Source organism: Alosa sapidissima, chromosome 19, assembly GCF_018492685.1.
Source record: "Alosa sapidissima isolate fAloSap1 chromosome 19, fAloSap1.pri, whole genome shotgun sequence".
Lineage (NCBI taxonomy): Eukaryota > Metazoa > Chordata > Actinopteri > Clupeiformes > Clupeidae > Alosa > Alosa sapidissima.
Window position 1 is genome coordinate 6,247,239 of NC_055975.1, and position 25,455 is coordinate 6,272,693.

The 25,455-nt window shown below is 44.3% G+C and overlaps 1 protein-coding gene across 1 annotated transcript; it reads right to left on the minus strand.

The window, feature by feature from the left end:
* Positions 1-3,565: 3,565 nt before the first annotated feature.
* On the minus strand, positions 3,566-25,024 carry clic4 (chloride intracellular channel 4). Its single transcript, XM_042072545.1, has 6 exons — positions 24,576-25,024; positions 12,396-12,505; positions 9,269-9,394; positions 8,892-8,998; positions 7,598-7,779; positions 3,566-5,788 (listed from the first exon to the last, which is right to left on the minus strand). The coding sequence occupies exons 1-6, from the start codon at positions 24,642-24,644 to the stop codon at positions 5,624-5,626; spliced, it is 759 nt and encodes a 252-aa protein (XP_041928479.1). The 5' UTR covers positions 24,645-25,024; the 3' UTR covers positions 3,566-5,623.
* Positions 25,025-25,455: the final 431 nt, after the last annotated feature.

Below are 25,455 nucleotides of genomic sequence, written 5' to 3' on the forward strand. Positions count from 1 at the left end.
TTGTATGCATTGTGTGTGTGTGTGTGTGTGTGTGTGTGTGTGTGTGTGTGTGTGTGTGTGTGTATAAGTGAGACACAGGGTGTGTGTGTGTGTGTTTGTGTATGTATCTGTGTGTGTGTGTGTACAGTATGTGTGTGTGTCTGTCTGTCTGTGTGTGTGTGAATGCACACTCATATGCGTAGTATCCTGGTGGACACAGAACAAGCTCTGTGTTCCCTTGCTGGCGGCTGTGCCAGAGGACTTACTTCACCCGCCACTCTCTCCTGGCCCTCTCTGGACACTTCTGTGAGACCCAGTCCACGGTTCCACTCCCCCCCACTCACCCAAATCTCCTCCCCATCTGTGTGGGAAAGAATTGCTCAGGCTGGATACCATTATTCCCCGGCGTAACCCTAGACAGGCCTATTCAGTGCCTGTGAGCCCCCTGTTTTCCAAATTGTGTCTTGGCCCGGGGAGAGGGAGCTGGAAAATCCCATCGCTCCCTCCTTTTCACTGGTGTGGCCCTCGCTTGTCTAACGTCTCTGTAAATGCTTGCAGACCCCCTTTCAGCAGCATCCTCCTCCTCCTCCCCCTCATCCTCCTTCTCCTTCTCCCCCTCATCCTCCTTCTCCTCTCCTCTCCTCTCCTCCTCCCTGAGCCGAGATTCCTCCGTTTGCAGAGCATCCACTTGCTTCATTACAGGACAGCTAATTAGCAGCAGTGGCACCGGCTGGAGGGGCAGCAGAGAGAGAGAGAGAGAGATGGATGGAGCTGGAACCAGACCTGGAACCGTGAGAGAGGAGAGGGGGCAGCTGGGATGCTTTACGGCTCAGCATAAATCCAAATGGCATGGTCACGCCAAAAAGCATCAACACACACATGCTCAGACACATGCTGTCCCTGTTCTCATCTCAAATATGTAATGCAGAGGGACTTTTATTCTTGTTAGGTCACATATTCCATGTTTCTGTTGCACATGCAAAGCATACAGTACATTCTGAATGCAGCTGTTGAGTAGGCCCACAAATGCTTCCAGGCAAATACTTTTTGTGCTTGGATACTCCAAGTAGTCTATGTTTTGTCTGTGTTTTGGTTATGTTAGTATAGTAAAGGACGTTGTTGACTGGCAACTACTTGTGAATGGCAGAATTCCACATGTGGTTAGAGACATCATCAACACTTGACTGAATCTGGAGCTTTATGGTTTTTTAGACAGATGTGTTGAAAGAGAAGGCCCATCAATTTGGTCAGCAGCAGAAACAGGCAGGCCATTCCACTTGAGCAAAGATTTCTTGATGTGTCCTCAGTGGACCTGTCATGAATGTCCATGAGAGCTGTCCAGGTTTCTCCGAACAGTGTGTTTGTCATGGCAAGCATCCCAGGAACCTTACAACCATGCTCTCTCTCTCTCTCTCTCTCTCTCTCTCTTTCTCTCTCTCTCTCTCATACACACACACACAAATGTAGACACAAATAGTTTCTCTCTCTCTCTGTCTCTCTCACCCTCTTGCTCATTTACACACACACACACACACACACACACACAGACACACACACACACACACACACCACTTTCTAGGCAGGTTCTGAGGAAAACCAATTCAGAGGGAGTGAAAATAAATATAAAAAGATCTCACAGCTCTCTGGGCGGTGCAAACTAAATGTGTGGCGCACATTCAGGTCTTCCTCACACAGCTGCGCGTACTGGGAAGGGTGTTAGTCCACCCAACATGGAAACCTAAGCAGGCCCGACCGGAAGAAAAACAAACCGAGAGTAAGGAATGATGAATGGTGAAACGGTCTTTCCCCCCCTACCTCTTCTCCTTTGGACTGCGTCCAACAAAATCATTGTCCAGCCATGATAAAAGTTGTGGAGACAGTCCGCCATTTTTTCCCCTTTCCTCCTCCACTATTCTCCTCACTTGACATTCCTCTCCTCCTACATGCCGGTCAGCTTTTTTAGCCATTCCGTTTTTTCTTCATTCCCACTTGGCACGTTTTTTTTTTTATCTGCACACACACACACACACACACACACACACACACACACACATCCTCCAACCCATCACTTGTGTTATTTTATTGTAGAAAAATAAGGTAAATATTAATGCACAAGGTATGGCCAAGGTCCCAAGCAGCCGGGACTGTAATTCCCCATCACACATCTGGCAGAAGGCATATAGTACACATCTGGTTTGTGTAAGAGTCTGGGCACGGTTGCCCACTGACTGACGTTTCCCTCTCAATACAGAGGTCCTATTGTCACCACAGAACAGAGCTCAGTCCTACAGGCCCAAGATGGAGGGTGTAGGCTACAGTAGACTCAAAATTATTTTTTTAACATTGCACAGTAAACTGCCACCTTAGATGTATCCATTTATTAGTGAAAAATTATCTTTGATTTTTATTTGGGACAGGAAAGATAGGCCTGCATATAATCAGGATGCACAGTTATTGCAGCCAGGGTGTATGGCTTTTAATTATTTATACAATGATAGTAAGGGGATGTGATGACTGGGGTCACTGCTGTTACCAAGGAAAACATGTCAGACGGAATCTCCAACATATGCACTACTCTGGCGCCCTCTAGTGTACATGGTGCATACCTCACTTGTGTTTGCTTACATTACAGAATTTCATCAGCCACTTGGTCACTCAGCATACAGTATTCAATGTTCTTATTTGTTTCCATTTAAACCAAAAATAAAAAAAATACCAGCAGAATTTTTTTTCTAGCTAGTTTGATTTTTGTATGACTATAGATTACAGTATAATAGAGGATTTAATTTAAATAACATTAAATAACATAAAATGTACTTCTGGCACTGTACATCGGGACGGTGTTGCTCTTTCTCAATACTGGAATAGTGGATGAACTTCTTGAAACTCCTTGAAACTTCCTCTTTCATCAGTCAGAAGATGCAGAAAAGCAATGGGATATGGCACACAATACTGTATTGTAACACATGCTCATGTAATTCACAACTTGAATGTTCAGAGTTCTGCCTTACTGATTTTATAAATGGGGTAATACTTCCTGGGCAAGCCTCTATTCTGATCATGCACCGAAGAACGCAAGCATTGGTAAGACCATGAAATTGTACAAAATACAGAAAGGATAAGAATATCCTTCCTCATTTCTGTATAAAGGCAAGTAGCCAACTCTTATTGTACCTCCAGCTCTGAAGTTTGGAACAGAAAAACCTCAAATTAATATCAACCAAGCAGTGTGCTACACAGACTTCAAACCCTCATACTGTACCAGGATGGACCAAGACGCCTTTGTCTTGGTTTGCATCCATGGAGCTAATTTTCAGATTGGGATTGTGCATGAAGGTGCTACAGTGCATTCCTGCTCCTCCCAGGCACTGAGCCAGCTGGTTTCTCTCATTAATTATACCTCCTGCTGGAAGAATCTGTGATAATGAGCAAATCCAGGAGGCTGACACAAACTACCAGGTTGAGCATCTCATTTCTACCTGTAATTATACTTTACCCACTACTTGTGCTTTACTGGCGTATCTTTCAAAACATCCTTTTGTGGAACCCTGGTACATTGTTTGAGAGAGAGACGAGAAAGAAATAGTAGAGCTACTAGCTGCCAGCAGTTTATTGATGAGAGCTTGATGGCCAACATGCAGAGCTTTCATGATCAATATCACCAGTGACTCGTCACACCGGCATGGTATGACAGGATCATGGTGCAAAACAAACATAATAATAACAAAAGGAAACATGGTGAAGGTGCAGAGTGAGATGCCGTTGGAAAGGGTGGAACTGCTCCCTCTTGGACCACGTCGGAGCAACACAGACGAGCAAGGTGCTCAGAAGGTCATCAAAGGCACATCAGTGTTTGTTTTGTCAGTGAACCTACGGTCACTGACCTACATCTGGGTGTGGTCAAATCAGCGTTCTGGATTTACAGTCATTCCTGTCATGGTCTAGAAAGGCAACAAGTCGCTACATGCCAAACGTCAGGTTTATTCTGGTGATGTAAATGTGTATTCTTCATGGACCGCTCTAAAGACCTACTTCTACACTTTTCTTAGCCTTCATTTACAAAAGGAGTACTGTATGTATATAATGTAATGCATGTAAAATAGGACTACTTCACTTTAAAGCAGTGAACATATAAAATTTACATGTCAGTCTTGGAAAAAAATATTTACAAAGTCCCTCTACAATCTGAAAATGAATGAGTACATTTGAAGGATGGGATCCTTAGAAAAAGTCACCTTTCAATCCAAGCTACAGTTTGCTGTGAATAGTAACAGTATGTCACTTGTGGATGAATACATCAAAAGTGAATAGTGTAAAATGAAAAGAAATGTGAATCCAATATGATGCAATGATGTCGCCCTCCTCCTCTGGGGCTGTCATTTGAAATGTGTTTTTGTCACTACAGATTAGGTCTTATAGCCACATAACGGTCAATTCCCAGAATCCTAGTTACGGACAAAAGATAAAAATGTATGGAAACTTAAATACGAGTTAAAAGCCATTGATGTCTGATACCTTTCAGCTATTGCTCCCCATTAGCATCACAGCTAACTCACCCTTTGTTAAACTGCGGAGCACTATAAGCTTCAAACTGCCAATTTTACAAATGCATCATTAACAACAACAAAAATGTTCCCTTCGTGTTTTTGATCCAATAGAGACCAGTGTGTTGCACTCAAAAATAATTTGGAAAATATGCAAGACGTACATTTTCAGTTCTTCAACTGGAACATTTTCACGTATGTTCACCTGGTCATCGAAGTTTATCTGGCTAGATTTTTTTTACTCTGATTCCACAAAAGAAAAGGGAGCTACTGAACTGACCTGACCTGACATCAGGTCACTGGGTACACCTGTTTAATGGGCGTGTATTGTGTCAGTTTACACATGTCTCAATTTTACTCCAAATAAATTGAAAAGGACTGTGGATGCTTGAACATTACAACAAGGTCACCTTATCTGTTTCAGAGTTAGTGTACCTGAGAATGGGGCCTTGGTTATAAAGGGCTGTCGCAGTCCACTCGCCTATGAAATAGCTGAACCTTTACACTTCAGCACGAAATCACTGCACTGCTCGCAAACAACCTTCAGCAAAAAAACACTGGAGCTTACAACACTGTTTAAACTTACTCAGCTGAAAAATAAAGAGCATTCAATTATTTCTTTTTATAACTCTGCAAGCCTCAAAAAAGCCATTCTTTTTTTTTTTTTTTTTACTGCCACGACCTCATGTAGTACGAGTCTGCGTATTCAGGAGCGTGGAGGTCATTTCTGTCAGAACTGATATGCGGAGCGTGTGTGTGTGTGTCTGTGTGTACGTAAAGCTCTGGTGCGCGACCGCTGGTGGTGTTCCCAACTGTCTCGCCATTTTTTTCACACTACTCCAAGTTCATAATAAAAAAGGAACAGTCAGTGAGATATATCAAGAACCTTAGAGAGTGGTGTTGACAACACAGGAGTTTCCTTAAAAGGGAATAGAAAGATCAAAATGAAAATAAAACAAAACAAAAGGAAAAATAAATCATGCATTGGGTTTGCTCTATAGACAGAAGGAAAAAAATAAGAGTCCATAGTTTTTTTTCTTTCTTTCTTGTGTAATCAATGACCAGTCCCAGTGCTGTTGGGGGTGGGGCGGGTGAGGGGCTTATTTGACAAGCCTCTTGGCCACGTCACCATAGGCGATCTCAATCTCTTTGTCGCTGGGGCAGGTATTGGTGAACTCCTCGCGGGAGTAGGCATTGCCCAGGTACTTCCAGATGCCCATCATCTCCTTGGGAATCTCAAAGCCCCGGTACTTCTTGGCCACAACCTGCAAGGCAAAAAAATTGTTGGTTACATATAAAAACGGCAAGGGATTCACAGACATCTAGTGTTAATTTTGTCACCTATTTTTAATTTAGTCTTAGTCTTGTGACGAAATGTCCTTTTTAGTCTTTGTCATATTTAGTCATTCAAACATCATTTTTGTTAGTCAAGTTTTAGTCGACTAAAAGTCTCATCATTTTAGTCTAGTTTTAGTCAAAAGAAAACTAAAGTTATCTTAGTCTTAGTCAGTTTTAGTCAACACATTTAGTCTTTTTTTTTTATAACAAATTATTTCTGATTACCATTTGAGTCAAATAGTGTTTCACACCTCAATTTTCCAACAATATTGTGTGTCCACAGGGCTACTCGTCTGCTATAATTACTCATTCTGATTTTTTGTCAGTCAGTATGTTTACATGCACAGGTAAGTCGAGCTACAGTTTAATAGCTCGGCTGGGATTTGACCATAGACAGTAAAAGATTTGACTGGACCACTGTCATATTCGTAGACCAGTGTTTCTCAAAGTGTGGTCCGGGGATCACTGGTGGTCCGCAAGCTATCGCAAGTAGTCCACGAGCAGATGTGGTAAAATATAATATATATGAGTTGTTTGCAATATTAAACCAACTTGTATGTAAAAACAGTTCTGCAACACTGTCTATGTAAGATATGCCAGTTTAAATCATACAGTATGAATCCACACAATAAGCAAAGTGCAAAGACAATAAGCAAGGTGGTTCAGTGAGTAGGCCTATTGTGTAGACTAATTATAGGCTACTGTTGAAGTAGGTCTAATCTTTTTTTTTTTTAGCTAGGGTTAGTTAAGTGGTCCTGAAACTGAAAAAGTTTGAGAAACACTGTCATAGGCCAAAGTATTAATGTTTTACTCCGCCTCGCTAGATGGCGATATGCGCCTAACACAACACATTCCCCAAACAGACTCTCCATCTTAGCCATAGCTAACTTGCTAGCGAACTTTCCATATTAGCTTACTTGCTAGCAAACTTTGCATCATCAGTCTAACTAGTTAAATAGTTGACAGTACATGATGAACATTTTCGTATGGACATTCTGGGGATGTTAATTTGTATGAGAGAAGCTTCAACTTCTGGGTATGTAGCATTGTGGCATAAAGCTTAGGTAGTTAGCTTGCTAACTCTGGCATAAATCTCCAGTGTTCTTGTTCCATGTAGTTTCGTGTTGCAGCCACAGGGTTGCAGCAACAGCACGTAGACTAGCCTACAGGAAAGCTGTTGCGTATGAACTCATTCGGAATATTTTGAAAACGTAACAGCTAGATATTCTGTCTTCTCATTTTGTAGATGAACATGAAGGGAGATTTTATCTTAGTTTTTATTCCATGCAAAACATTTTCGTCTCGTCTTTTTTCGTCAACAATAATGCATCTTAAGATAGTCTTAGTCAGTGTTTCAGGACATTACTGCCGTCTCGTCATAGTCTCGTCTTAGTCATGAAAAAAAAAAAAAAGGTTGTTGACGAACATATTTCCTCTTGTCTAGTCTGACGAAATTAACACTACAGACATCAATCAAATCAATAAATAACCACACACACACACAAATAAAATGTTACGGTTCTTATTACCCTGATATGGACAGAACATTATTTATTTAACCATTATATTCACTTCCAGGTGCAAGTTTGCACTACTCTTGAGAAAGTCAGTTGTTAAATAATGATGCTACATGTTACAAATCCTGGTTGATCACTCACAATCTCAAAAAAAAAACAGCGTCACTTTCATGAACAACAGTCAAACGAATTCCCCCCACCCACAAGTACTCCTTGTACCTTGACAATGTGAAGCTTGGGAAGCAGGTTGCAGTCAGCAAGGGTCATGTCATCCCCATCCAGGAACTTGCGGCTGGACACCTTGACGTCCTCAATGCTGTTGTGGTCGATCTCGTCAGGCAGTGGGGAACGCAGGTACTCGTCCAGCTTCTGCAGGGTTTTCAGCAGGCCTCGCTCCAGAGCTGACCACCACACCAGACAGAACAAAACAAACAGGACACGTTTGACAGAATTCCGAATTACATTTATTTTCCCTGAGTGATGCCACACAGCCACAGTTCAGGACAAATTGAGATGGCCATCGCCTCAATAAAGAACGTCCTTACTACAGAATGACACTTCAAGTAGTTCCAATTCATTCCACATGGGGGCAGTAGAAGTCTGAACTGAACCCAAAGCCACCTTACTCATCTTGACCATGTGCTCAGATCTTCTAAACTTCTAGGGAGCTACTACGTCATCTCAAACATACACCTCTTGTTTGTACCTGCCAACAGATGGCCATGTAGGGGTCATTCGCTCTCTGTGTCGTGTCAAAACATGTGTGTCAGCTGGCTTGTGTACACAAGCTTGTCCTTATCTATCAGTCTGTATAAAGTGAAGCAGCAGAATTATGTTTGTCCTCACTGTTTACTTTCGCCATGCCAGGCTAAGCATGGAGTGTCTTAGCTGCCCTCAGAGTTTCACAAACCAGCTTATGCGAAGCTTTTGAAAGATTAGCCTACATGATCGCACAGATTTAAACGAGTGGATTTCCTCCTTGTGCCAAAATAACAAATGTATGTTAATTGGGCCTTTTGCTTGGCTGAGTAAAAGGGACTGGAAGCGACGGCAGCTTATACAATGGGGCCCTGTGTGGGGAGGGTAAACGGTTGGGGTGAACAAGCGGGGCAGGGGCGAAGCGGGCCAGGACCTGGGCAACAGGCAGCTGGCACAGAGCAGATAGGGACACTGTGGAGAAGTTACGTCACCCAACCGGTCAGGACAAACTGAACGGACTCTTATCTCCATCTCTCTCCGTCTCCCTTTCTCTTGCTGTCCCTGACATGGCACTTCTTTCACTTCCACCTCACAACTGGCGATGAATTCCAGTCCAACCTATGAAGCTACCGCCATCTTTATGAATTGAATTTAAAAAAAAAAATACATATATTTCTACACTCATAATATCCCACCCATCATGCCTGGCCTTGATACTTTGACCAATGATGTTGCAGTCTTGTCGCCTAACAATGGGTGAGAGCTCAGTGGATGGGTAGCACACTTTAGGGTTCAGTCAATGACGAAAACTCACCTTCATTGCCATCAGGTTTGGAGTTTTTGATGAAAGCTGAAAATTTGGCAAAGATGTCCATCCCTGCTGTGTTGGACTCAGGGTGACGGGCACCAAGTTTGGCATACCTTAATCAGACAGAAACATGCACTCAGACAAATCACATATCACAGCTAGTGTTACTTGTAAGTTATTCACTTCCATTCCATAAATCTACTGTAGACTGGCATACTGAGTCAGAGCAGAGTGAACTTGTATTTTGCTATCAGTACTTGTGGCCTTGAAATCATTATTGCCATTTTGTTTTCTATATTGCCCTGTTACGAGGTAAACCTGGCAAAAGAACACAACTCATGATGCTCAAAGAGGCCTGTGAGGCTGCTCCCAGCCAGACTCACTTGGGGGGGCTGAGGACATCCTCCAGGAACTCCTCGATCTTGTTGACGTCCGTCTTGACCTCTCCGTTGAAGGTGATGAAGGGCGGATGTGTGCCCGGGGCTAGGTTCTGCAGGTCCGCTGGTTTCCTGATGAAGGAAGCAAACAGCACAGCACAGAATTACACACTAAACCTGCTCTCTGTTGACATGAACAGGCTAAGACTGATCAGCCTCAGTCACCTGAAAGCACAACAACATGTTATCATAATGATCTTTTAAACTATGAAGAATGATTTGCACTATATGAAGTATAGATACAAAGACTGAGGCACAATCTCAACATCAGAGTAACACTACCATGGGCCTGCTATATGTGGAATAAAGATCACTGCCCTTTGGATGGTGTTTGTGGAATAAATGTCATCATGACCACACTTTGGCTGATGAAATCGTAATGAGCGTTTACATGCTGGCTGGTAAATTAGGCAAGCTATTAGCCAGGTGAGAGGTGTTCCATTTCTGGGTTTTAGCACTCCTGTGTTGATTGTGTGCGTGTGTGTGTGTGTGTGTGTGTGTGTGTGTGTGTGTGTGTGTGTGTGTGTGTGTGTGTAGGGGGGTGGGGGTTGGGCTGTGTTGGAGGAGGGCCCCAGGGTGAACAATGCCTCCCCGTGCTGGTGCCACACTGGAGCTTTCCAGACCTCTCCCGGCCGCTCAAGCCAGTTCACCATACTGCTCTGCACTTTCAGCATGGGTCACGTGAGAGAGTGGGAGCGTTTAGGACTGTATATGAGTGTGTGTGTGTGTACGGTAGGGTGTATCTGTCAGGATGAAAGACAGTATTTGCATGTGCATGCGTGTGTGTGTCTGTGGTGTGTGCCTTTGGGACACTGAATGTGTACATCATGTTCCAGATGTCTCACAGAAGCTAGAGATGGTTGTGCACAGAGCATAATGAGAATATGATGAAAGGCCATCAACACAATGCTCTTACCTAACCCTCACGCTAGCCTACCAGAGGGAAAACACTGAGCTGTTTATTCCTCCAACTGATGCTGCTCGCCACTGCAAATCCCATTCTGCAATAGAACCTTTGAAACTGAAAATAGCCTATAACTCCATACAGTTATTATGCAACTTATTAAGAATATTATGAGAAACGTTCTAAAAGTAAATGAGCACAATGTTCAAAGAGCAAGTAACTCTATTTGTGTTGGCCGTGTTCTCTTTCTAAATTTGACACTCAGCCGGTGCCAAGCACAAAGTTTTGATCTCCTTCAAGAACTCCTGTTTGGAACAAAATGATTGTACCAACTGGTCGTTGGGCAGAAAACAACAGGAAGTGACCTAACCTCTTTGGCATGACCACAGGAAGCACCCTCGAGACACACACAAACACACTCTCTCAGCCCTGCTACTGGAGAGATACGAGTTGGAGGATGAGGACATGGGACCAATTATTAAACTACCATCCCCATAAAGGAGCAAACACTGCAGCACCTCATGCTGAGTTAACAGAATCCTCATGGACCAAGTGTACACACGTACACACACACACACACAGACAGACAGAGACACACACACACGAAAAGTGATGAGCAAAACAAAAATCTGGTTTAAGATTCAATAGATCATGGGATGCCTAGTGCACACCCAACAGCTGATGTATTAACTGTCCTCACATCTTTATTCACTGAGTTCTTCACTGAGCAGAGTCATTGCTAGCGGTAGACTGATTATATTCTAAATAATCGGCATCAACCAATATCTGAGTATATTAAGCCTATTGACATGCAGGTGCATCTGTGGGCAGCCCAGTGGTGTTGCTGAGGAACTCGTGGGACGCACGCTGACCCTTGTGTCAATTAAATTACCAGCTGACTCCAGCCAGAACTTTTGAAACAGAGAACAATGTTGTTCCTGGGAGAAAATGGAAAAGCTTTAATTCTTTTCATCTTATTATTCTTTATCATGCAAATAGAGGGAAAAAAAAACGGCCAAATATCCAATATATTTTATAATATATACAATAAAAATCAGCAGCATTCATCAGCCATCGGCTGACCTTGATTACTAAAGATCGGCATCGGCCACAGAAAAAAAAAATATCGGTCGACCTTTAGTCATTGCTTTCCCTTTCCATGTTGCGCTGATCAATTGGAATACAACTAAACAGTGACGCTTTTGTCTGTCATATTCCACTTATTGGTGGGGATGGAGATCTTATGTGGAAAAAGAGGTTGAGATCTCAACTGGAAACAAGCTGATCGTTCTGTGCTTCTGTGGCCGGACAAACAAAGACATGTTTGAGAGGAGAAACAGAAGACAGCTCTTAGGAAGAAGGAGGCGGGAACTGTCTTTTTCAAACCCTCTCGGCATTCCTTCAGTTCAACTGGTGCCCTTCTCCAAGTGACTCTCCAACTAACATTCTAACAGTTCATAATGTCACTTTCAATGCATTGAGTATACAAAGTGTTCAAGAATCTTTAAATTATCTAAAAACAGCTCTCAGAGTTTAGCTTCAGGTTTTGAAGCTGGGAAAAGGAAAAACCAGGGAGCATTTAAATGACGCATCAGCAGGGAATCTTAATAGCTGGTTGAGACGCACTCACAGAAACCAGGCAAAAACAGAGTTTGAATTTCAGTTGAAACAGTTTAACTGAGATTGTATCTGTCTTTTTATGGAAGAAAAGCTTTTTTAAAAATATAACTATGGATGTTGTTTATATTTGTCACCCCCACAGACACTGCCCAGATCCAACGTGTTTATTTTTTCGATCTCTCAGAGCGGAGAAGGGTCATGGGAAAAGCAGATGAGCAGCTCCAGTGGTGGGGAGCGGTTTTGAGGTGGGCCTGACCCAGCACTCCAGCTCAGCCACTCAGAGCAGTGAGGAGGGGCTGGCAGAGCTGCAGCAGGAAGCACTCACTAGGGAGGGGAGGGAGAAGAGTGGAGGAGAGAGGGAGGAATCTCAGAGCTGGGGAACCTGGAGATATTTAGGGAGCTGGGCGAGAGAGAGTCAGTCATCTGCTGTTCTGGGAACAGGGTGTGGGGGATGAGGCAGGCAGGGTATAGTGTGTGGTGGGGTTTTGGTGGTGGTGTAGTGGGTGGTGTGTGATGGTGTGGAGAGGTGCAGGCAGAGAGATGACTCACCTCTTCAGGTCCACGGTGGTGACATTGAAGACCACACCCTTGAGCCATAGGATCATGAAGAGGCGCTGGGAGAAGGGGCAGTTGCCAATGCTCTCGCCATCACTCCCTGCCTGAGAGAAGCAGACAGGGGGAAAAGGAGACCGTGTGAGATTATATAACACAAACATCATCAACCAACTTTTCCTCGCTCAGCAACGATTACTGTAATAACTGTGGGTGTGACAGGAAAAAAACCATGAAGATAGAGCACTACGCCTGGTGCAACGTGTAATTTAACTGCACACCAAGATACAGAAAATATAACTATTTGTTTGCTATGACATTTTCCTTCACATATTCCTTTACACATTACCATGAATCAACAGCTACATTCAATGTTACTTAAAACTGAAAACAATGCTAAATGCTTTAGCAACACAGGTGGGCCCAGAGGGCTTCCTGGATACAGTGGCTGTCACAATCAGGCCAAAACTCCAAGGCACTAAAGCCTTGTTCTGCCTTTCTTGAGACAGTGTTTCATTCACTCTCACTTGAAAGGCCAGCTCTCAAGAGAGCCCACAAGGAGCTGACCTTCATCCCCGGCCATGGTGGCCATTAATTCCTACTCAGATGTAACAGAACGCCTTGCAGTGCCCTGCGACGCGACAACAGATATGTACTCTAGAGTGCTTAGTCACTCCAGGCATTCAAGCAGTACTGGATCAAAGCTTTGGATGTGGGGGATCATGATCTTTGAAGTGAATCTTTTTTTTTGTGCGTGTCTCATTTTCAGCTGTGCTCAGTAAGCCATACAGATGCTCCACAGACTCAGATAGAGAATGAGAACAGATAGTGCCATGTGAATGCAGTGGGATGTTTTCCGTCCAATCGAACAAAGGTACCATCCCAGTGCTACAAGGCAGCAGGCGTGAAATTAATTGCTGAAAATAATCTACTGCTGTGCAGTGGGAGACCTAGCCTGGCTCTGCCCTACCACTGCTGCCAGCTCACTTTTTGCTTAGATTATAGTCTAGAACTGATGTTCACAAGATGATACAAGATGGGCCATTCTCAGGGGCCATCAAAATCAACGACCAGTGGGGGGTGACTATTAGCCTGGCCCCGGCCACCTAGATCTTCTTTCAGGGAGATGTAGTCTGGAACACCACAGTTCATAACCATTTCCCTCGAACAAGAAAAATGTCAGGCCAATCAGCAACGAGAGGGGACGATGAAACCGAAACTTATTGTGATAAATAGAGGCAGCAACACCTGCAAACGTCAAAAATACAGTTTGAAAGAAAAATGCAGAAATTTATTTACAAAGGTAGACCCACATACATTATTTCCTGACTTCTGGTGCTGTTTATTTTTTGTAAAGTTTAGGCGAAGTAAGAAGTAACGTTAGGAATCTCTGAAATCATTGGTCCAGCCTTACCAATCAAAGTTAGTGCCCATCGCAATGCAAACTTTTCCCTATCGAGAGTTCCCAGACTCACCCAGAGTCGGGGGGGGGGGGGGGGGGCCAGGCAAGGTGGCTATGTGTGATGACGCTAAAATGGTTGTTGCTCCAATGGTTTTAAATTAACCCAAAAGTCTGCACCCATTGGAATAGGAAGACTGGAATAAAGCCAAGGGAAACAAGGCCAGGCCCTATTCTTGAAGCTCATTGCAGAAGAGGGGGAACTTTGGCTTGCAACATAATGTAAGGCAGTTATGACTGAAGATAAAGGAGGACATGAACTTTCCCTCTCCACATTTCACAACAGAATGAGATGTGAGGTGTGGGACAGAACACCACTGTAATTCCAGAAATGTCCAAAATGTCTTGACTGATGGCTTAATTACAGTTGATTAGAAGAGGCCATGCATCCTTGAGAGGAAGCATTCCTCCTCCAGCAATGACCTGGCCAAGGTATTCAGCTCTGAAGGTCACAGCAGCTGAGCTCCAAGGGCTGCAGGCAGGGAAGTCGCCATCTCACATTCCTTCCCCCATATCTCAAATATGTGCTCAATATACAATTTGGACTTGGTCTGATCTCAGGCCCAAGATCCTGCTCCTCCTCCTAGAGAGCATGCGATGTGCAGGAGTCTAGGGAGTCGCCCACTGCAGCAGTCACGGGCTGAGGGAGTCTATTAACGGAGTTGAGCACGAACTAATTAAATCAGCATTCCTCAGCGTTCCACCAGCAACACCAACGGCCCAGAGCGGCAATGCACAGGAGCAGTTTGCATGACTCAGCACAACGAGAATGGATTTCTCCCTGAAGTACAGAATTCTATAAGAAGGGATACAGGAACGATAAATTAAAGAGAGAAATCTGTGGAAAAAACACTGTTGGTTGTGCTTCACAAGAACAGAGGAGAACATGCTGTGGACAATTCTTTCCGATTTATGCGTTTGTTTGGCCCGCTCACACAATAAAACTCTGCATCTGGGTCTGCATTTCCTCCTGGTGAATGGGGGCTTTGTTCCTGATGTCACCCCCCCCCCCTCTCGGCCCCCCTGCTGGTGTTGACAAGCCTGCTGGGGTACGCCTCCTGTTGTGCTCAAGCTGTTTACCGTGTTTGAACCTCCATTACGAGACTTTCCTGTGCGCTTGGCTTCCCTTGGAGAAGCCCCGATTAAAGCCTCTTCTGAACTCCAAAAGCTTCTTCTTATAAAACGTTCAGCTCTTGATCTGTCTGAAGCACATGATATTTAATCTTAATACCACTATTTTTAACGGGAGAGCATGATAGTGAGGTGACCAACGTCTGTTTGCAGACCTTTCCTCCTCCTCCTGTATACACACACACACACACACACACACACACACACACACACACACACACACACACACACACACACACACATACATACACTACACTCCCTTGTGTGCCAGCAGTGAATCACAGACAACCAGGAGGGGGTTAGTCTGACAGCGACACGGGAACAGTTCCCATGGCAATGGACGGATCTGTCTATGACACTGCCGGCCTCATCTCAAAGGAGAGAAAAGAACAGAGGATCACAGTAGGCCACAAATGGTGCATGCTTGAGAGTTCAGGCCATACACACCCACATGACACATGCACACACACACACACACACACACACAAACACACACACACACGACAGAGCCCTTAGCATCACGGGATAATATGCCAGGCACTCTGCCTCCTCCACGGCAGGCTGATATAAAGCTCCCGGCAGGCATGCTCTTGGCTCGCTATATTTAGTAAGGCACAAAAGAGGTCCCAGCAGTTTTGGGAGGCAGACAGACACTGTGTGCAGACAAAGCTCCTGTAATGGCTGCCGTCTTGGCACTGGCTGTTTCCCCCTCAGACGCCCAACACCGGCACTGATAATCAAAGCCCCTGCACAGGCCTCAGCCCCAGAAGCCCACAGCTGCAGCTGCAGCAGGATAGAGGGAAGGAGGAAATGGAGGAGAGATCCAGAGAGAAGAAGAGTGGGGGGTAGGGGGTTCAAAGAACTATGATAAGGAACAGAAAGTGTGTGTGTGTATATAGGGAGGGGGGTGGTCCACAGACAGATAAAAACAATTGCCACAGGAAAATTAAAATGGTTTTGAGGGAGAGAAAGAAGACAGAATAAAACAGTGGGATGAAAAAAAAAAGTAGAAGAGAAAAGAAGTAGGAGAAGAGACAGCAGTGAGCAAGCGTATGACAGAGTGGCTGTGGCAGGGAAGCCAGGGAGAGTCAGATAGAGGAAGAAGAAACTCCAGGCCACTCCCTCCCTCAACCCGCTGTAACTTTTCAAAAGTCCGAGAGGTTTTGCTCTTCCTCTCCTCGTCATCCACCCCTTCCCCCTTCCCCTCTCTGTCTGAGGGCCCTGTGCTGGGTCAGGAGGCAGAAACTATTCTAGAAATGTCTCTGCAGTTGGGTCCGGGACAGAGCGCTTGTTTAGATTGGGTGAGGATGCCTGCCGGGTGAGCATTTCCTCCGAGACAGCTGTGAGCACACGCCGGCTGCAAGAGTGCCTGATGCAACAGTAATGAAACCCTCGCCAACCCAGGGAAGAGACGTTCAATCACAGGCTAGAGGCCACACATGCGCTCGCAGGCTAAACACTACTCTTTTGCTCTATAACTGAGCGCTTTGCAACCCGTCTCCTGAGGACAACTGTGCTGTTGCCCCTTTCAAAAGTTGAGTCCATTTCTATTTCATATAAAAAGAGTGGGAATAAGTTCCCATCAAATAAATCTGTGCTAAATTATATGTTAGACTGCATCCAAGTCCTCAGTCTCTTGCCCTTCTGTGTGATCCCAACATCAGAGCGATGGGTTTACCAGAGCCAACCACTCTCCCACTGTCTGTTAACAAGTTTCCTTTTCTCTCAGAAAACTCAAAACCCTCTCAGTCTGAAAAGTTGGGACATTCATGAGAGAGACAGACAGAGAAAGAGAGACCGAGAGAGAGAGAGCTGAGGTCATTCTGTAGAGTGCACTCAACAAACACACAGGGAGGAAAAACAGCATAGTGCTCTTTTTGTGTGCTACCGTTACAAAAACGTCATGTTTGCCCTAAAAAGAACGAATAGGGGAAAAAAAAGAAGAACTCCTGATACGTGAGCTAACCAATTACTTTCAGGGAGAGCACCTTATATGGTCACAATATTAAAGCCAAGTCTGGGGAAATATCGGTGAATAAAAAGGAGGAAATCAAGCGCTGCCGAGATCAGTGGTGACTCCAAAGTTGGCAGACTTGTGACATAAGAACAGAAAGCGTTTGGTATGACACACACACTTACAAAAACATAATGTGAACTAATTGACAGAAACATCTGTCTGCTGAACACTGCCCTAAAACAAATTTATTTTCCTGTATATGGGAGTGTTTCAATATAGTCTGATATATGAATCTCTCTCTCTCTCTCTCGCTCATATATATTTTCCATCTCCATTTTTCTCTATAAACCCAGACACCCAGGCGTACAGCTGCCAATAGAGGCGGTGACTCACGCAGTAGTCACAGATGTAGCTTCCTGTGAGGAGCAAGGAGCACAATGCAGCTGTGGACTGCCATTCATCAGCAGAGGACACACTACTGCATCCAGTCACTGCTGATGACATCATCTGCCCACATGACCAGGCATCTCCCAACACCTCAGCCATCGCTTCAGTGAACCTCACTTAACTCGGTGGCAGATGAGATCAACTCATCGACGAGGCTGAGCTAAGGAGGTTAGTCCTGTCGGTAGATGTGGGATGACGGCTGATGATGTAGTCTTGGCCAGGGTGACCCCAGTGCTTGTTCTCCATTACTGACTGATCATAACTGACAACAGGCGTATTGTGTTGCCGCCCCCCCCCCCCCGTTGCCTCACAATCGTTTCCTCAACAACCAGTCAGTGCCAGGGCGGGTGAGAAGATTCCAGCCTCTCGGACAGGCCTGGCGGTTCAGCTCTGCTGAGTAGGGGGGCAGAGGGTGGCAAAGCTTGGGCCCCACCCTCTGAATCAAAGCTATATTTAGCAGCGTGACAGCCTTGCCTTTCCCCAGCACTAGACATTCTGTATGGGGGTGGTGGGTGGGGATGGGTGCTCGCTCAGGTTCAGACCACACTATTACCCAAAAAGGAGCTAGTGGTGAGCACAGGCCACTTCTCACACTGCCACGCGAGAGGAATGTCCAGCCAGGCCACACAAAAAGAAAGGGAACGTGTGTAATGTGTGTGTGTGTGTGTATGGGTGGGGGGTGGGGGTGAACAAGTACCGTAGTAAGTAAGAAAGAAAGAAAGAACAAAAGAAAGAAAGAAAGAAGGGTGTCTGAAGGCACGTGGTAACTCTGCATGTAACCATGGAGAGAGACACCGTGTAGAACATCACACCCGGCCACGGGCCCTGACTCAGGCAGACGTCAGTGTATGGAAAGAAACCACATGGTCGCTCCCACCCAAAGACTTACCAGGGAGGACCAACACCAGAAATGGCTACAGTTGACCCACATCTCACCGGCAGCTTAGCTTCAACCTTACTGGCATTAATCTCCCAAGTCCCAACTAGTGGAAGTTATATGAAATTGGTTTCCCGGCTTATAAACCTGGCCACTTTGAGCAGCTTAGCACACTACCACCCGTAACAAACAGATTTAATTCAACAGTCAACAAAATCCTTTATACCAGGTTTTAATGTGGCCAGGGTGTAGGCTATATTTTGAGGGTCATAGCAAGGACTAAGCTGGTTTTATGTCGTAAAGATAGTGATGTTTCACTACGATACTTAAACATAAAATAATATGAAATGGTAATTACAACCATGAGCCATACTGGGATGTATAATGTCCTGACTTGGCATAACACTGGCATGAGGATGGTCCTGGAAATAGTTAGCATAAGGGATGCAAACGTTAAGATAGAGGAACATGTTCATGGTTGCCTGTGAGCTGTGTGTACATTGTGGCTATCCAGTACAAATACAGGAGTATTTCTAAAAGATAAAAAACCTGGCCCAAGTTTCAAAGTAATCAGAAGGCATTGTCATAAGAATGAAAAGGGAGGTTCTATGTGACTCCAGCAAATATTAGCCAGACATCATGGAATGAGAGTTTATTATGACATAAGTAAATGTTGAACAGAACAAATATGTAGTTGTACAAAGATTTTAAAAAGCTATTGTAGTGAAAAAACCCACAAAGAAAGACAACACAGCACATAGCAAGAATTTCTCAAGGGAGACAAAAACATATTGGCCTAAAATTATTATTCAGACATTCATCCCATTACTATAAAAAACTCATGTTCATATTGCCTCTTGCAGTGATGCTCACACAACAAACTCCAGACTGATGAGCAAAAGTCACATGCTAGATCACTCCTTGACTTCCTCATCTCTCAACACACACACACACACACACACACACACACACACGTCTTGACTTTTTGATTCGACAGTCATGTACACAAACATTACCAAAAAGTTGACAACTGACAGCATTTACAATCAGCATGTACACAGTACATTAACCTCTTTGCAGGGACTGTGTAATCAGCAGCACAAATAGAAAATGCCTTAGACCCCCCACAGAGACGCCTGATGTCTAGACCAAGCCCAACCACCCATGGCACAAACACAACACCATGGGCGTTTCACATGGTGGCACTGCCTGTGGTATGGAGCATTTGTAACGAGACACAAATATCACTGTTATGTATCCGTTTGAAGTCTTGTATGGTGGATGGGTGGGTATGTGAGTACTGATTACGACATGACAGATGAAAGAAAGGTTAAAAATAAAAGTCCAACACTGGGATATCAGAGTTAAAAAGTTTTTGAATATTTTCAGTGCAGACAATGAAATGACTGGCAATTGTGCACTTCTATTTGGGCCATTCTTCAAGGGCCATTCTTCTCCACTGCTGTGAGGAATATTTTATTGTACTTACCCTGAAGCTCACCTGTCCTGTTACTCAAGTTAACCACAAGTATAAAACCTGCAGGTAACAGGAGATGAGGGGACTGTGTTGTGGAGGATCATGTTGCAGTGTGCATGCATGCAGGCAAACCGTAAGTTGCCTGTAATTATGGAGACATGGCACAGAGATGTCGCAGCAGTAAAGACATGTCAGACGAATCAATACATGGAATTACTGTGTGTCCCGATTCATATGGCCCCCCACATGGAGCACTAATGCACATTGATCGCTACAGTCAATGTTGGCATTCTTCAGGGCCTTGAAATAGTTCTAAGATGGGAGGAGTTCCAGATTTAAAGACTGGAGAGGTGACAAGTCATCAATATGAAGGTCAACTACCATCACCATAAACAAGAGGGTACTTGTCTCCACTACTCATAAAAGCGGTCTGACAAAGACATGGCAAGCTATTGTGGCAGTTAAAGTGACAGCAGAAGAATAAAGAGGGGACCACATGATAAGCTCAGGACGAGGCTGAGACTGCCATATAACAAGTTGCCATAGAAGACTCCCTGTGCCACTCACAATGTCAAGCATGAGTAAGGGCTTGACCACTTAGGGACCGTTCACACAGGAAAGGGAAAGCTCAAAGCTGTGCAAAAATCAGATGACACTAATCACCATTCTGAGGACAAGCCAGTTTGGGTTGATCCTCTTAGGTTTTCTGACAGACCAATCATTGAGTTTATGTTTGGCAGTTCATCCCGCTAAGCCAGCCTATATAGAAATGAAATGCAATGCAGTGAAAGTGAAACCAACCAACCAACCTTTTTTTACAATCACCCTTCAATTACTCCCTCTCTCCCCTCACTCAACAAAATATTTAACTATTCCCTCTCAGTCTGTACTCATGTTGATTTAAGCTGGGGGTCATTTCCCGTCATTGGGTCTACAAGAAATGCCTCATTTGTACCTTTCCCAGCTTCCCAGGGAGAAGTACAAGAGTGGGGGGGAAGAGTCATTTTTTTGAGCGGGCTTCTGAGGCACTTTTCAGTGGAGGATGTGGTTTAACTCTGACTCATAAGGATAACGGCATGGTACAGATGAATATACACTAGGTTGGCCAACAGAGGCATTTGGTTAGGTTTTGCACTGGTAAACACTGATCTTTGTTTCCAAGAATGTCCCCATGTATGTGTCTAATATTGGTTTAGCAAGGTATGCTTGGAGAGGTTTTGCAATTTAGCACAAGTAAGCATTCAATAGTGGGCTGTAATGAGCCCAATCTTAAATAAATAGCTTCTGAGGCACACACCAAAGACACAGTTGTTAGAAGCAAGCCAAGAGCCCAGAGCTGCTCTTCCTGGAGGTGGTGGGTTCCTAGAGTAGCAACAAGGTCTCTAACCTTCACTGCATTCTTACAAGAGGAATCATCCTACAGTCTGGGGTTAGGCACTAGGTCCATCCCCTGGAGGTTTCCATGTAAATATGGGTGGATAACAGATATTTACAGCTCACATAGCTCCCAGTGTTCATATCTAATCAGTATGGTAGATATTTCCCTCCTCCCCACTCCATTCCTAAGCTCCACTTGCAAATGGGGGGGGGGGGGGGGGGGGGGGGGGGTGGAAAGTTCCTTATAGTTGAATAGGTCATGGCATCCCAGCAATGGTGTGGGAGGTGAGGAAGGACATTTTTTGTTTTGCTTTATTGGTGGAGAAAGCAGTGTGTGAAATACAGTCTAAGGTAATGGAATATATCATAAACACTCATGATGAATCTTATGACAGAGAAACCTGCTGAGCAGTCCTGCTGCTCTTTTGGAGGTGGGGAAGGGGTGAAAGTTCAAAGACGTTTAAAGCATTGCAAATTACACTAGTTAGAGAAAAACTGATATCTAATCTGGCAGTGCATTCATGTGGGTGCAAGGGTTGATTTTAGTGTTATTTAGCATGGCTAACTGGGCAACTGCACGGATGCCATCAATAAAGTCCCTCGGTACAGAGGCCAGGGCTCATCCCAGCACTGCAGAAAGCAAAACAGTCACCATGGCAATCTGGTGAAAGCAGACAAAAACACTGCTGCCTGCTTCATAGTGGGTAGCAGTCTGGTGTACTCAGACTCCGCAGGACTACGAGTATTTTTCTTTCCTTTCAAGTCACCGGTCATTCAAACCGATGCATAAAAAGCATTTCTGAAGAGCAAGATCTAGAATTTCAGAGTGTCATCTGTGCAGTACTACAGTTTACTTTGTGTGACTTGTTAGATGTCTTTCAGGGCAACTGAACACTAGAACCGTGGTCGCTATGGTGGCACCTTTGAACTCCTAGAACATCTGGTCCAGATGGTTTACCTGTAATCACTAGGGTGGGTGACAAAGCTCTTCAGGTTCAGTCTATGATAAATCTTATCAAAAACATAAACAATTTCTGTATGTGGAGAGGTGTGACAGGGGACATGGCCAGGGGATGGGATGGTGCAATGCTGGAGCTGAAGCTATTGGCCTATGCTCCCGGTACACTTTATCAGTCATTGCCAGAAGCAGTGGTTTGTTTGGTGCCTATGGCAACATGCAGGCCTGTTTCATTGTCTTAGAAAGAGCCTGTCTGATGTACGAGACTGGGAGCAATGATGAACAGCACCATGGCTACATCAATACTGCAAGTGCTCATCAGCTTCAAAGCCGGACTGCAAACAAACAGAGCACAGACAGAGAAAGGGAGGCAAGGAACATTAGTTGCTAGAAAGTGCACACTCGCTCTCCACAAACACAGAGAAAGAAAGAAACACAGACACCCAAGAGCACCATGCACACACACATACACAAATAAACAGAGTGTTAAGACAGAGCCCCCAAAGAGTGTGTAAGGGAGGCCCAGGAACATGAGGTGCTGTCAGTTGCCGCTGGCAGCGAGAGGTTGGTCTCTGAGGTGGCTCACTGCTTCTCACTGGCTGTGTCATTTGTCCACCAAGGGGAGCTGATTACATCCAAACTGAAAGCACATTATCTATGCAAAACATACATCCTTTCTCTCCCTTCCTCTCTCTCTCTTTGGACCTCTGTTCAGGACATCTGTCATCATAGAAATAATGAGCTTATGTGTGAAACCTAAAAAGCAATTAATAGAATGCAGTTCAAAACATCTGTTAAACAAATGTTTTAATAATATTTAATGAAACTACTTCACTTGAGAGCCAACAAATGTGGGCATCATCTCCTTCAGTAAATCTGTGCAATGCCAGTATCTTTGCTAGTTGAGGAACAGCCATTATCAGCCACTGTAAGCCTAGGCCTGCAACCAAGCGAAAGATTGAAGCATGAACTGCAATTAACAGCTCTAACCACTTGTGCCAAAACGGAAGCCATCCATAAATCTATCCTATCCAGCAACACCCTACTAATAATTAAACATTCCAAAAGAGATACTTAATGGAGTGGGCACAGTTAAGTTTCAGTTTGGTTGCTACATTCACTACACTGTGTAGGCAAAGTTTGTTTATTCATTTTTAAACCCATCACTTCAAGGGGTGAACGGAGAAGAGGCACCAAGGCCGCAGAGGCTCCTGTGATTACAGCATGCAATGGATCATTTACTTCAGTCATCAGAGGAATTTGACATGGCTCTGTGATTGAATCACTACAATAAGCACGGTTACCCACAGTGTGCCCCTTTTTGGCCCATAATTAAATTCAGCCCCCCACCCCCTTTTACTCCCTCTTCTCCTCCCTCCATGTCACCCTCTGTCCCACCCCCTCTGCCTGTTTTCCCTCTAGGTTTTTCCCGCTCTGCCAAGCAAAAGGGCCCCTAGGAAAAAAAAAAGGAACACATCACAAATGGGGAGCAGCCGGTTGGGCCTGCATCAAGCCCCCTGGACATGTTTGCCAGAAAATATCCATTTTTCTCATTTGGAAGGGTCAACACATGTTGACTGTGAATGATTATAAAACGCTTTATCACTGAATCCTAACACTCTTGTGCAGACAACGGAATATAATTTTAATTTTACAAGCTAGGGTGGAATAACACAGACAGTGTGCCAGAAGCAGACCAGTTAGACATTATTCGGGCTAGGTTACTAACAGAACACCTTTATCTCAACGGCCTTGGCAAGGATGAAATCCGTTATGCCATTATTGAACATAACTTAACCAAAAGTCTAAATTTGGTCTTCAGCGCCTGATAACGTTAGTTCACAACAGTGTCCCACGGTAACACAAAGGAGCAGTGCCAGTGCCAGTGTAGGCTACAATCCCGAACAGTATCCTTGACCGGACGGATATCCTGTCAATGCCTTTGGCTACATTGTTTCGGTAGTGGAAGAAAACGTAGGCTGTCTAGACAAAATAGTCTACGTTGGAACATAGCTATTCAAACTAGCCTATTGTCATTCTTTAAAATCTTGCACAAAGCTGCGAAGGTAACAGATAATGTATACCTACAATTATAATTTTAGTGGTTCGACGAAGCTTTGGGCTGTAGGAGCGTATCCGCCCTTTGCGGCTGACATCCATAGCCCACATGGCCGTTATACTTTACGACCTTTTTAACAATTTTTATTGTTAATTTTGTTTGGATAACACCGTAAAGACCAGACCAGACTATAACGCGTGTTGACCAATTCAACCGCCACAAGTTACCCAAAACGGCTGTGCAAAGACAACATTAAAAACATCAACGCTATAAAGCTACATTCCAATTGTTAGTAAGACATTAAGTTTATCCAAATGAACACAGTTTCGTTAAAATACCGTTGTACAGTTTGTTTATCGTTTTTACTACCTTTCTAATAGGACAAAAACGCATAATGTGAGATAGGATAACTTGGACGAATCTGGGAATCCTTACCTTTACAAAGAGTTCGATAACCGGTTCGTTATCTCCCTTCACTCCGTTCTGGGGTACCGAAAGAGACATTTTTATGTTAGTTTTTGAAGTTTCACCGAAACTGGCCTCCTCAGCCAAAGAAAAAAAGGCAACTATTTTCCCAGCAGCGATCTTCTCCGCCTCCCCGTCCGTGCAGCCTTCGGATAACCGTTTTTCCCAACCAAGTTGGCCAGCTGAAACCGTGTAGCAATTCTCACACAAGTCGAGTTCACGCGGCTCGTTCGCCACTGGTGCCGCCTGACACAAATAATAGTATTTCTCCGCTTTTCTAGAAGCTCGATATGGCTCTCAATGCATTGTTAACCCTCTCCGACTCAGTCTTTTATCGTTGAACTACACTGGAGTATGATGGGGCAAGAAAAAAGCAACGGGAATATTTAAAGGCGTGATGTCATCTGCACGGCAAACAAAAAGTGGGCTGGGTTTCTGTGGAGTCTTGAAGAAGAGGATGCCCGCTGCGCTTCTGCACGCTGTGTGAAAGAGCCGTAGTCTAGGCCGAATGCCTCACTTGCAGAATGACAGGTTGACATAATTAGTTATCCACCAAATTAAGTAATACTACGTATAATACATTATGACAATATGTAAAAAAAAACCAACGTAAACTTTTTCGACAGTAGGCCTACTGAGGGACAATTCTTGACCTAATTCTCTAATTCAACCATCTGGTCGTTGGCTATGCAATAAAGGGAACCTGATAACAAAATAATCAAATAAACTAGTTCTATCATCATAACCAAGCAATGCTATTTGATTATTATGTTGTATGTTATTTTACATCTGTGAAAACGATTTTAAGTCAACGAAAGGCATTTAACTGGTCGTTCTGCTCTAACTGGCT

Bases quoted from the DNA above. Each gene is read 5' to 3' on its own strand.
- clic4 (XM_042072545.1), bottom strand. From the start codon at position 24,644: ATGTCTCTTTCGGTACCCCAGAACGGAGTGAAGGGAGATAACGAACCG. The intron at 9,395-12,395 runs GTGAGTCATCTC...TTCCTTCATCAG, and splicing joins ACCACCGTGGACCTGAAGAG to GAAACCAGCGGACCTGCAGA. The intron at 5,789-7,597 runs GTACAAGGAGTA...TTTGCCTTGCAG, and splicing joins CCAAGCTTCACATTGTCAAG to GTTGTGGCCAAGAAGTACCG.